Consider the following 11,770-nt stretch of genomic DNA (forward strand, 5'->3'; position numbering starts at 1 on the left):
CTTGAAGAAATAACATACTGTGGAAAATTTACTTCCAGGGAACTTGAAAAAAGAAAACGAAAATTAAACGAAATACCAAGTGTTTGACGTCATATTCGTGACATTACAGTTAAATGACGTCATCTTAAATCATTTTTTGGTAAAACTTTCCGCTATAACACTGGAATACATGACGTACCCACAAACAGAAATCATACACAGGGACGTTACCAAGCAACCAATGACGTCATTGCACAGTTCGAGTTTAAAAAATACGTAAATTGCACATTAGATGACGCAGCAAAAAGTTGAAGGTGGTACGCGTTAACCTCATGCCTTGCGCGGTACTGTTGGTCCGCTTGGTGCTGAAAGGGTTTTCCAAACTTACAATGGTTTAGTTTTGACAAAAAAAGAAAGTCGCGAGGTGGGGTTAGAACCACGAACCTCATAAACGCACATTTTTACTCAAAAATCACTGAAAAGCGCCGGAACATCAAAATTAAAACTAAAATCAGCACAAATCCAGCTCCTCGTCTTGTGATTGGTCCGCTACAGTCACGTGGTCATTGCCGTCCAATAGGAAATTCGCTCCGTTCATGTGACCAGATGAACCAATCGCGCTCATGTACGGCAAACTTTCCCGAGTGCGGGGAACCACCTCGGTTGTGACGTCATCGCCCAGTGACGCGGCCCTCTCGTCACGTGACTCGCTGCGCGCCGAATCCGAGCTGGCCGAAGAGTTGGATCTCTTGCTCCACCCGGCGGATTTGCGACCGAGTAATTCTGCCCGCGCGGTGGCGTGCTTGAGTTTGGACGATTTGGTTTCGTTTTTTGAGGTTTGAGGCCGTCCTACCTCCTCTAAACCGGTTAAATGGGAGCGATGAGGTTTCGTAGAAGGAACAATCGAATCTATTGAGTCTTTGTTGATGTCAGACTGAAAATAATAAGATATTTGAAATGTTAACTGCTGGGAGATTTTGAGATAATAGAAACATAACTGGGATCAGCCCTGGAGCGTCGATGCAGACCAGCGATCACAACACACTCATTTTATATATTATAGTACGTCAGGCTTATTGAGGGAGTTGTACTGGATCAGCCGGTCACCAAGCATTCACCACAATATGACAATAGAAATCTAGACTGCGGTGGGATTCGAACCCACTACAGGAGTCTTTCTGGGACTCGCGCTCTACCAACTGAGCTACACAGTCTCAGTGGTGAATCCGCCGAAAGTCGAATCACAAGCACGGTTGCCTGCCTCGTATGCTGCACATGTCAGCTTCGTAGTAGGGGATCGCCAGTTCGACCAGTATCATACATGAATAGCTGCTGGGATCAGCCCTAAAGCGTCCTTGCTGACCAGCGATCACGGCACACTCATATAGAAATCACAGTACGCCAGGCCCATTGAAGGCGCCATACCGAATCAGCCGGTCACCAAGCATTCGCACATGGCAATAGAGGTCATTGCAAAACTTGAATTGTTTCTGAGTTGTAAACGGGCCTGAAATTGGAGCCCGAACGCGACCCGAACCCGAATCGTTTTTGAGAAGCCCGTTTAGGCCCGAAAGTTTGATTGACAGGCCAATACTTGAAGCCTTAGAAAAGACCACGACAACAAACACAATATACAATTGGTCAGGAACAAGGCGTTTTAGGGCTTTTTGACATTAGGTCAGGTCCAGAAACTGGCTACTTAGCTATTAAAATTTATTCGAAAAAGTAGTGACACAGAGTGTAAAGTGAAGCCCGAACCCGGTCACTCTGGTTTAACACTTACAATATATTGAATCTTGCTACGTCACCAAAAGATTTACCCTGAAATCCGAAGTGACCTCTTCGTGACCTTGTTCTGGTTCACCCACAAATAAGTCGACCCCCCTTTCGACCGAAGTGGGGTTACGAGGGGGGTTTCCCGTACCGAATAACTCCCCCCTGAGTGAAGAGAGCTCGCTGTTACGATGTTCCACTCTCTGCGAAAAGAATGACGTGTTTATTACGTCACAACAGGTGTGTATGACGTAACAGTTACGTTGTATTTTTTTTCAGCGTAAATAATACACCAAGTGTACGTTTGTTTGGTAAAAAGACCTTAAGATAGACACGCAGTGGTGGGATTCAGCCGGTTCGCACCGGTTCTATAGAACCGTCTCACGAAATTTTATGAGATCAGCAAACCGGTTAGCATTACTGGTTACTGTCAATGGACTTTTTGTAACAGAACCGGCTGAAAAACATGACTTTTGTGATAGAACCGGCTGAAAAATATGACTTGTGTGATAGAACCGGCTGAAAAATACGACTTTTGTGATAGAACCGGCTGAAAAATATGACTTTTGTGATAGAACCGGCTGAAAAATACGAGTTTTGTGATAGAACCGGCTGAAAAATACGAGTTTTGTGATAGAACCGGCTGAAAAATACGAGTTTTGTGATAGAACTTTCTAAAAAATACGAGTTTTGTGATAGAACCGGCTGAAAAATATGATTTTTGTGATAGAAATGACTGACAAAAAATGTGAAACCCACCACTGGTTATAGTGTACACTGAATGTAGGCTATTTTTCTAAGTTGCCTTTTACATAATATTTAGACATCGCAAAATTTCAAACAGAATCTATTTACCTGCGCCATTTTTCTCGGTGAAGCATCTTTGGTTTGAATTTTGTTGAATTGATGTTGGGGTGTCACAGGGACATTTAACGTTGGTAAAATATGGGGAATTGAAGATAAGTTGCCATCTGTGTGATAAAAAAATAGAAATGTTGGTAATTTAAATGTTAAAAAACATTTGTTTTTATAATTTTTATTTGCATACTAATATTTACTGTTTTAAAAGGTGGCATTATGGAATGTAAACAATCATATTACAGCAAAAAATACTTTGTACATAAATCTGTTTAAATTGCTGAATCCTAACACAGAAAAAAACTCTTGGGAACAAAATAAAAAGTTGTTTCAATTTTATGTTTTTCATATTTCCTACAATAAAATTTATACTGCCAAACGAGCGTTACAAACCAGCGTTAAAAACTTTACGTTTCGGGGGCATGTGGGTAAACTGCTGGGTCAATCGGGGTCAAACTTCAGGAGGATCAAATTTAGAATATTAACTAACATCTCTGTAAATATGAATAAATTTGAAGCACTCTTTCTTGACCAAACGCGTCTCACAAACCAGCGTTAGACAGAAAAAAAGAGGGAAGGGGACCCATAATTTATAATGCAGTTATTCAGAATTGTTTAATCACAAACGTTCTATAGGATTTACAATCCATATGCAATTGAACAGATTTTTGCCCAACAACAATTATTCATACATCTTTTATTTTACTCATTATTTTAAACAAAATCTGCCTACTTGAAGTTGAAGGGGATTTTGAATCTGATCCGGTTCGTAGCTTGTCCTGTTCAGAAACTGAAATCGGGATCGGTGCCGAATGAAATCTGTAAAAGAAAACGTTGATTGCCAACTATTCTTATTCTTACATCCTCCACTTATTAATTAACCAAACATAAAGATCTAAATTAGGGATGTGCCAAAACTGCAAATGTTCTGTTTGGTCGAGCACCGAGCATCTCACGTTAATGTTCGGCGTCGACCGAGCACGCTCGGTGCATTATGACGTCACACAAAATCCCCTTTCTGCGTTTTAGCTCTGCAAGGTATCTTACGTCACCAACGGTGTATTAGGCTGTGCAGGGCTCAGAAGTACACGTTTTTCCACCATCTAATACATTTGAAAACTCATTTGTTTTTGTTCATATACACCCTTTCAAACACTAGTTTCGTATGTTAGCAGGGCATGAATATTCAAACTTAATGCTCGGGTCAGTTTGTGCAACTGCTCGGCCGAGCACCGAGCATCAAAAACAGCTCGGCTCGGCGCATCCCTAATCCAAATGCATTTTAGGGTATTTTTTTGCTTGGTTTTATGAAATCACAATTTGTCCCAATCCCGCAACACAACACCTGTAGTTTAAAACAATAATTTTGTTGATTTATTAAAAATATTTTTGTTTACTATTTTAACTTACATTGATTTTGCTCCTAATCTTTCCACCAGTAGGGAGTGAATATTTTTCAAGGTCATACGAAGGTCAGATGTACCCATACCGAAATAATACCGGAGCTGTGCAACATTTTTGTTCAACAAGAACACGCCATATTCGAAAAGAAAACGGTCTTTGTTGCCTTTCACATACAAAGGAAACCTACAGAAACAAAACAGCTTCATTAGATTGTTTTGGTTTTTGCCTAAAAGTTGATAACTTTAAGCTGCAGACAGTGCACATTGTTTTGACCTAGACGGTCTCATCAGTGCAGCTGGTGACAAGAGATAGGCTGTATGAGCTAACGCAGTCATCTAACGGTGCTTCAGTTTGGGCATTGTGACATCACAAACATTCCCAATATCCTGCTAGTTTTGTAGCTTTCCAAGGTCCCTCGCATTACCAGCAGTGCATTAAGCCGTACAGGCCCCAGAAGTAGGCGTTTTTCCACTTTTAAACGGGCTCAAAAAACAGTCATTTATGTTCTTGGATACCATTTCGAATACTAGTTTCGTATGTTAGCAGGGTATGAATATGCAAATATAATGCTCGGGTCAGTTTGTGCAACTGCTCGGCCGAGCACCGAGAATCAAAAACAGCGATGCCGAGTACTCGGGTTCTGGCTCGGCTCGGCCCATCCCCAATAGGAATACAACCTTAATCTACAGCTCACTTATTTATTGTTGCACCCTTAGTTACTTACAATCGGTCCTTTTCGCTCAGTTTTTCTGTCACATGATCCAAAATCATTAAATTTGCACCCTTGTGGACGATCGGGTAGCGAAGCGGAACGAGAAGGAATAGTGACATCATAGATAAAAGTTGTGCCGTGAAGTCAAGCGCAACCGACGTCTGAGTATCTTCTCGGTCTGAAAATTATAAAAAAAAACTATTTTCAAACTTGTAATTTTTGAATTATTATTTTTTGTTAGGCACACGAACTGCAAACTAACTTCTATTACTGCATAAGACCTAAATCGCATATTTGAATGTCAGGTAGAGTTTTTCTTAATAATAGTGGTTCGTGCCAGCTGATATCAATAATAAAGAGAAAGCAGAGTATTTTGTGTATGTAAGGCTGAATTTTAAGACAATGACTTGATAAAAACTATAAACAAGCAGTGTAACAGGTGAAATTGTTACTTCAATAAAAACACGAAAATCGGTTGGCAGGCCAAGAAAAAACACAGACATGCCAACCTTGGAACACATGCCCTGTATTATTAGATGAAAAAATATTGTGGTTATATAATTAAAAGAAGCTTGTTAAAATTTTGAACTTACTGTGGAGATGTTCGGAGTCAGGCAAGATTGCTCCACTAATGGAATAAAAATTGGAATTGTTTTCACTTCTGTAAAACAAATGGAGATTTAGTATCCGTGTAAAATACCATAGGATTTTAAAACAATACAATTAATGTTCTATTAAAATTTTACTCTTTACAAAATTTTATTCGTGAAGCAGCAAAATAGTTTTTAAATTCAAAATGCAAAATTTGTAGACAAAAGGAAAAATAATTGAAACATATTTTTCATTCCCCCCCCCCCCCCAAAAAAAAAAAAAAAAAAAAAACAATGACATAAAATGCTGTAAACATGTCTTACTTGAGTTTTATGACTTGAGAAATTGGAAATATTTGTGATAACTCGGACAAAATATTTTTTCGTCTAACTCCAAGTTGCGACCCAGATTGAGCAATTTTTTCTCTCGTGGCGATGTAATTGTCGTAAAACTCACGATGTTTCAAACGGTCGGCTTTCAGCTCATCCGATTTAACTGCAAGGTCGGTTTCTACAGAAAAACATTTTTATCACTGAAGTACACAAGTGTTTCAGCACAAAAACAGACAAATTTTGTAAGTGGCATATTTTAAACATAGGTAAACACGCTATAGTTTGCTATACTTGACTATACAACTATAGGCTCGTTAGGAAACCCGTTTTAAGCTTGCAAAGTCGTGCATGTAACAAGCGCTATGGTTGACCGCACGAAGCTCGTTAGAAAACCCGCTTCAAGCTTGCAAAGTCGTGCATGTAACAAGCGCTATGGTTGACTGCACGAAGCTCGTTAGAAAACCCGCTTTAAGCTTGCAAAGTCATGCTTGTAACAAGCGCTATGGTTGACTGCACGAAGCTCGTTAGGAAACCCGCTTTAAGCTTGCAAAGTCGTGCATGTAACAAGCGCTATGGTTGACTGCACGAAGCTCGTTAGGAAACCTGCTTTAAACGTGCAAAGTCGTGCATGTACCAAGTGCTATGGTTGACTGCACAAAAATGTATCTTATAAAAATTATGTATGGTTGGCTAAAATATATTTCACAGCGAATAAAACAATTTGTTTTTTCACCTTGCTGTTTTAATTCCAACTTTTTCTTATCAGCCGATCTTCTTTCGATGGTTTGAATCGACTTTTCGCGCTTCAGTAACTGTCGCAGATGATTGATTTTGTGTTGCAAATTTTCCAATTCAACTTTCTGCCAAAAAATATTTTGTTTTTGGTAACTTTTTAATAACTATACATGAATGAATCAAACCCATTTCTTACCATATCATTGTGTTTTTTTGCTTTTTCTTGAAATTTTTGAATCGTCTTTCTTGTGTCTTGCAGTGATTTTCTTTTTTGCATAATTGATTCTTGGCAAGAAATAATTCTAAAAAACACAAGCAATTTTTAACATCCCAAATCAATTTAATTTTCAAATATATTTTTGAGGCAGTGATTGGAATTAGAACCATCAACTTTACGATTGCAAGGCGGTTGCACTTACCACTGGGTCATCTTAGAAGCCAAGCTTGGGTTAAAACCACTTACGATTGCAAGTGTATTACATTAACTAAAAGCATAATTGGATCAACCATTCAGCAAAATTTGTGTCACAAAAGTTGGTATCTTACTTTTGAAATTCAGAAACACTAAAAGACTTTCGAACATCGGCATAATCGGCAACACTCAGTATCGATTTCTCAAAATCATCGGCGATTGTGACCATGTTTTGGTTTGTATAAAACCATCGATCGATTCTGAGGACAACAGTGTTGGAATGGAACGAAACTTTGTCATTGTATAACTGGAAAGCAAAGATACAAAAAGTGTTTGCTTATTTAGTGGCAAAAAACACAGTTAAAAATAAGGTACAACAGACAAAAAATAGCGTGATAGACTAAACAAAGCTGTCAGATAAGTTATACGCAGTGGTGGGATTCAGCCGGTTCGCAGTGGTTCTATAAAACCGTCTCACGAAATTTTACAAGATCAGCGAACCAGTTAGCATTACTGGTTACTGACAATGGACTTTTTGTAACAGAACTGGCTGAAAAATATGACTTTTGTGATGGAACCGACTGACAAAAAATCTGAATCCCACCACTGGTTGTGTACTGAATACATGGTTTTTATACTAATAAAGACAACAATGATTGTTGAAATGTCTCTAATTTCATGTATTCTCTCTATACACAAGCATTTGGGTAGTTTTGTGCTCCAGCGAATATTAAAGATAATTGAAAAAAACTGCATCTGCAGCATATGGGAACATTTTGACAAAACAATTAAAAACAATGTAAAAGCATTAAACCAATGAATGATAAGCTGCAGACAGTGCACATTGTTTCAACCTATAAGATTGATACGGCCAATCTCTTGTCACCAGCTGCACTGATGAGACCTTATAGGTCGAAACAGTGTGTACTGTCTGCAGCTTATCTATTAAAAACAGTTTAAGAATAAAAAACCTTCATATGATTTCAATCAGTATTTTGACAAGAAAACACTTACTCTGTCCCCTACATAACATAACTGAGATGTGGACATACTCCATTGCAGTGCAGGTAAAGAAGTACTGCCTTGCAAAATCCATAGACGGACGGTAAATTCTGTACAAACAAATGCACATAATGTTGGCTGATGATATGGGTGTAGAGACTAACGCTTGTTGCATGTAGGGATTCGCTAAGCAATGAAAAATGCTAAGCGATGCATGTAACAAGCGCTATGGTTGACTGCACGAAGCTCGTTAGGAAACCTGCTTTAAGCTTGCAAAGTCGTGCATGGAACAAGTGCTATGGTTGACTACACGAAGCTGGTTAGGAAACCAACATATTAAAGCAGCATTTCCAATTTTTCAGTAACAAAAACATTTTATTACACATGTGATTAGGTGAAGTACAAACCTGTGACATTCGAACTATTTCCTGCAGAAAGTTTAAATGAGGACCAAGTTGGATTGTTACTGTATCGAACCTTGTCGCTACTGTAAATAATACCTGGAACACAAAACAAACAAATATGTGGTCATGTCTTGTAAACAGTCAACAAGTATTAAGAATATGTAAACTCAACCAAATCTAAAACATATTATTTGGGATATTTTTGCAAACAACTTAAGCTTTAGACAGTGCACATGGTTTCGACCTATGAGGTCTCACATAAGCTTGCTTGTTTATTTATTGAGTGTATCAATTTAAATTAATTCAAACCACACTGTTTCGTCTGAATAGGTTGAAAACTGAAACTGAAACAGAATAACTGTAAATATGGAAACAGGTTGCCAAAGATACAGAATCAGTCGATAATACTCAAGAAAATATATATTCCGCCTATTGGTATCGTTAGTTTCTTATTCAAATAGTTTTTTTATTGATTCAATTCCATTTTTGGTCTGTTACGATTCCATTTGAATGAGAAACTGACGATGCCAATAGGTGAAATATATATTTTTGGAGTATTATCGACTGATTTTGTGTCTTTGGAAACCTGTTCCCATATTTAGAGGTGTACTGGGAAGAAACAGTGATCGTCATTAAGTGTGCTGCCTGTCAGAGGGTCAGATACCACGCAACCGATTGACCATAAAATTTGTGTAACGATGCCAATAGGTGAAATATATATTTTTGGAGTATTATCGACTGATTTTGTGTCTTTGGAAACCTGTTCCCATATTTAGAGGTGTACTGGGAAGAAACAGTGATCGTCATTAAGTGTGCTGCCTGTCAGAGGGTCAGATACCACGCAACCGATTGACCATAAAATTTGTGTAATTTTCACAAAATTTTAAAAACCTAATTAGTGTTTCAAGTTTGTAACGTCGAAACGTCGGAATAAAATTACATTTGCCAGAAGAGCTCTACAAACTTGATATTATGCCCGGCAGCATTAGCTTATATATCTAATTAGTGTTTACTTACTGCCAAGAGCATTTCCTGACAATTGGTCAGGATTTGAAGAATGAATAGAAAAATATAAAAGTGGTTCGTTGTTTTGTGGAACATTTGCATAATCATGGTGGTGTTGAAGTGCTATCGTCAAGTTTCGAATTGCTACCGTTGTCACATTACGCAGACGACGCTGAAAAAACAATTAATGACATTTACAAAACAAGTATAATATATATATATATATATATATATATATATATATATATATATATGGGAACTTTTATTTAACAAGAACCGATTTTTTTCAGACCAAATTGTTACTTCTTTTAGTTATTTTTTCAGGCAGTTGTGCATAATGTTATCTTGGAATAAAATAATTACTGAAAAAAACAAATGCTAAAGAAGTCATTTACTGCTTTGAACAAAATATTTATACAAACCTTACCTAATGCACTATAAAACGTGAAATAAAATTATCGTTAAGAAATTGGGTAAAAAGTAAGGAAATTTAAAGCAAAAATTTTTTTGACTTCATTTTAGTTGAGTTTATTTGTAAAAACGTAGTGATACATTTGCATTAAACAACAACTGAGCTGGAAATAGTTGTGCGATGTGCAAACAAATTTATGCAAAAAAGTCTAGGGTACAGTTAGTGGATAATGGCTACACGCGCTGCAATTTTAGCGGCATTTTCAGTTGAGTAGAGTTCGCCGGGAATACAAATCGTAGCAGCACAATTGCACTAAAATATTAACCGAGTAGGAAATAGCTGTGCAATGTTGGGACGTTAAAAAACAGGACAAAATTGAGGGCATAATTTGTGGAAAGATGATAAATGCACTGCAGCTACACCGTTACTAAAAGCATTATCACATCAGAGGGTGAGGTTGGCGCATTTGGACATCGAGACTGGGGGGGCAACGTTGGTGGAACCAGTCAAGTTGGGACCTAAAAGCTAACCACCCGTGTTAGGGAAAGAGGGTGGGGTTCAACAGAAAAAGAAACCACCCAAAGAAACCCTATGTTAGATAGTTTCTGGTGCCAGAAGAAAAAGTTTTAAATAAAGATTGTGCATTTTAAATTGATGTTGCACTCGCAATTAAACATGCAAAAATGATTGCATTCTAGAGTAAAAAGCTTACCTGCTGCAAAACACAAATCTTCTGGTTGGAAGCCTGAAATGTAATCCCGGTGTCGTCATCTTGTTGCTTCATGTTTCAAACTAAAATAAATCCCATTTACGGTTGTTTTCCAGCGAAACTTGAACTTCACATCGTAAATTAAACTGTGATTCAGTAAATTTAACAAAATTCCTGCCCAAAAAAGCACTTATTTGACACAAAACAACTTAAATAACTTTTTTATTTCGTCTTGGAAGTAAATAATAAATTCGATTAGTTGCAACAAAAATACTTTGCGATCATAGTATTAAATATTATCGCATGAGAGAAAGCAAAATATTGCATAAAATGATTTTACGATTCAAAAGAAACTTTTATTTCTTTAAATTAAAATAAAACAGTAATTTTGAACTACTAAATTTTTGAGTCAATTTTTCTTTAAATTTTTTTAAACAATTTTTCAGAGCTTTTTCATTTTTTTAGTTACAGGTTTAACTTCTCGTTTGTGATAATATTATGACATTTAAAACTGTATTTTAGTTTCAGCAACAAAAGGAAATGAAATGGTTTATTTTTATAAACGATTTCATTCAAATTTCCGGAAGCTGTAAAATCAATGGTGCGTGATCATAAACATTCACTGAAGCCTGACTGATAGGGCGGCGCTTAAAGTGAGTGATAACCAATCAGAAGTCGCGTTGACACCCATGTAGTAAAGTGCCGGTTTCAGAAGAAAACAGTTTTGCCTTTTTTGCCGGAACAACAATATTCATGTTTTTGTAGTTTAATGGTTTCCAACCGGGAAGGAATTGTTCCCAAAGAAGGAATTTTAAGACTTTTTACTTTCAATTTTTAAAAGCATTTATTTTCAATTTTTAAATGTAATTTGTAAATAGACACTTTAGCTCTGAAAATATAACCTGTGAAGTTAATATAATACCAAGTTTAAATCTTCTTTGTATGGTTTAGCATCTACTATATATTAATTAGGAATCAATGAACTGTTTTGAATTGTTAAGTAAGAAATTTGCTGGAAAAAGTTGGGAACCACTGTTGTAGTTAGTTTGGAAAATAGCGAGCAAATTGTGTTTTAAAGTGATCAGCGCATTTTCTCCTAAAACATAAATACGAGAAATGTTTTACAGATTTGAGTTGTTTTTAGAAAAATATCATAAAAATGTCTTGCATATATGGATTTGTAGTTTGTACTCGTAAAAGTATGGTATTATGTCTGTTTTTTAGGCCTATTATATTTGTTTATACTTATAGTGGCACATTTTGTTAAATGGGTTATGTCAAAATTACTGGCGAACTGGTAATTTTTTTAGTGCAAATGTATCAAATTGTTTTTAACAAAAAGTAAACAAACTTAAATGATTTATTTCTTAACTGACATTTAATATGGGAAACAAAATCTAAATGATTATTAAGTTGCCAATACTAGACATAAAAATATGATA

The 11,770-nt window shown here is 36.7% G+C and overlaps 1 protein-coding gene across 1 annotated transcript; it reads right to left on the minus strand.

Annotated features, from left to right (window-relative positions):
• Window positions 1-43: 43 nt before the first annotated feature.
• Window positions 44-10,558, minus strand: LOC145217476 (UV radiation resistance-associated gene protein-like). The gene is made up of 15 exons (XM_080084751.1): window positions 10,332-10,558; window positions 9,220-9,379; window positions 8,206-8,298; window positions 7,811-7,908; window positions 6,931-7,103; window positions 6,581-6,686; window positions 6,383-6,509; window positions 5,641-5,827; window positions 5,320-5,387; window positions 4,739-4,904; window positions 4,021-4,197; window positions 3,344-3,429; window positions 2,608-2,723; window positions 1,800-1,955; window positions 44-913 (listed from the first exon to the last, which is right to left on the minus strand). The coding sequence occupies exons 1-15, from the start codon at window positions 10,401-10,403 to the stop codon at window positions 491-493; spliced, it is 2,208 nt and encodes a 735-aa protein (XP_079940877.1). The 5' UTR covers window positions 10,404-10,558; the 3' UTR covers window positions 44-490.
• Between the last annotated feature and the right edge of the window lie 1,212 nt (window positions 10,559-11,770).

Source organism: Phallusia mammillata, chromosome 3 (assembly GCF_965637545.1).
Source record: "Phallusia mammillata chromosome 3, kaPhaMamm4.hap1.1, whole genome shotgun sequence".
In the NCBI taxonomy this organism is placed as follows: Eukaryota; Metazoa; Chordata; class Ascidiacea; order Phlebobranchia; family Ascidiidae; genus Phallusia; species Phallusia mammillata.

Excerpts from the sequence above, each read along its gene's own strand:
- LOC145217476 (XM_080084751.1), bottom strand. The coding sequence starts at position 10,403 with ATGAAGCAACAAGATGACGACACCGGGATTACATTTCAGGCTTCCAAC. Across the intron at positions 8,299-9,219 it reads GTCAGGAAATGCTCTTGGCA|GTATTATTTACAGTAGCGAC; the intron begins GTAAGTAAACAC and ends TTTGTGTTCCAG. Across the intron at positions 1,956-2,607 it reads CACCGAGAAAAATGGCGCAG|AGAGTGGAACATCGTAACAG; the intron begins GTAAATAGATTC and ends TTCTTTTCGCAG.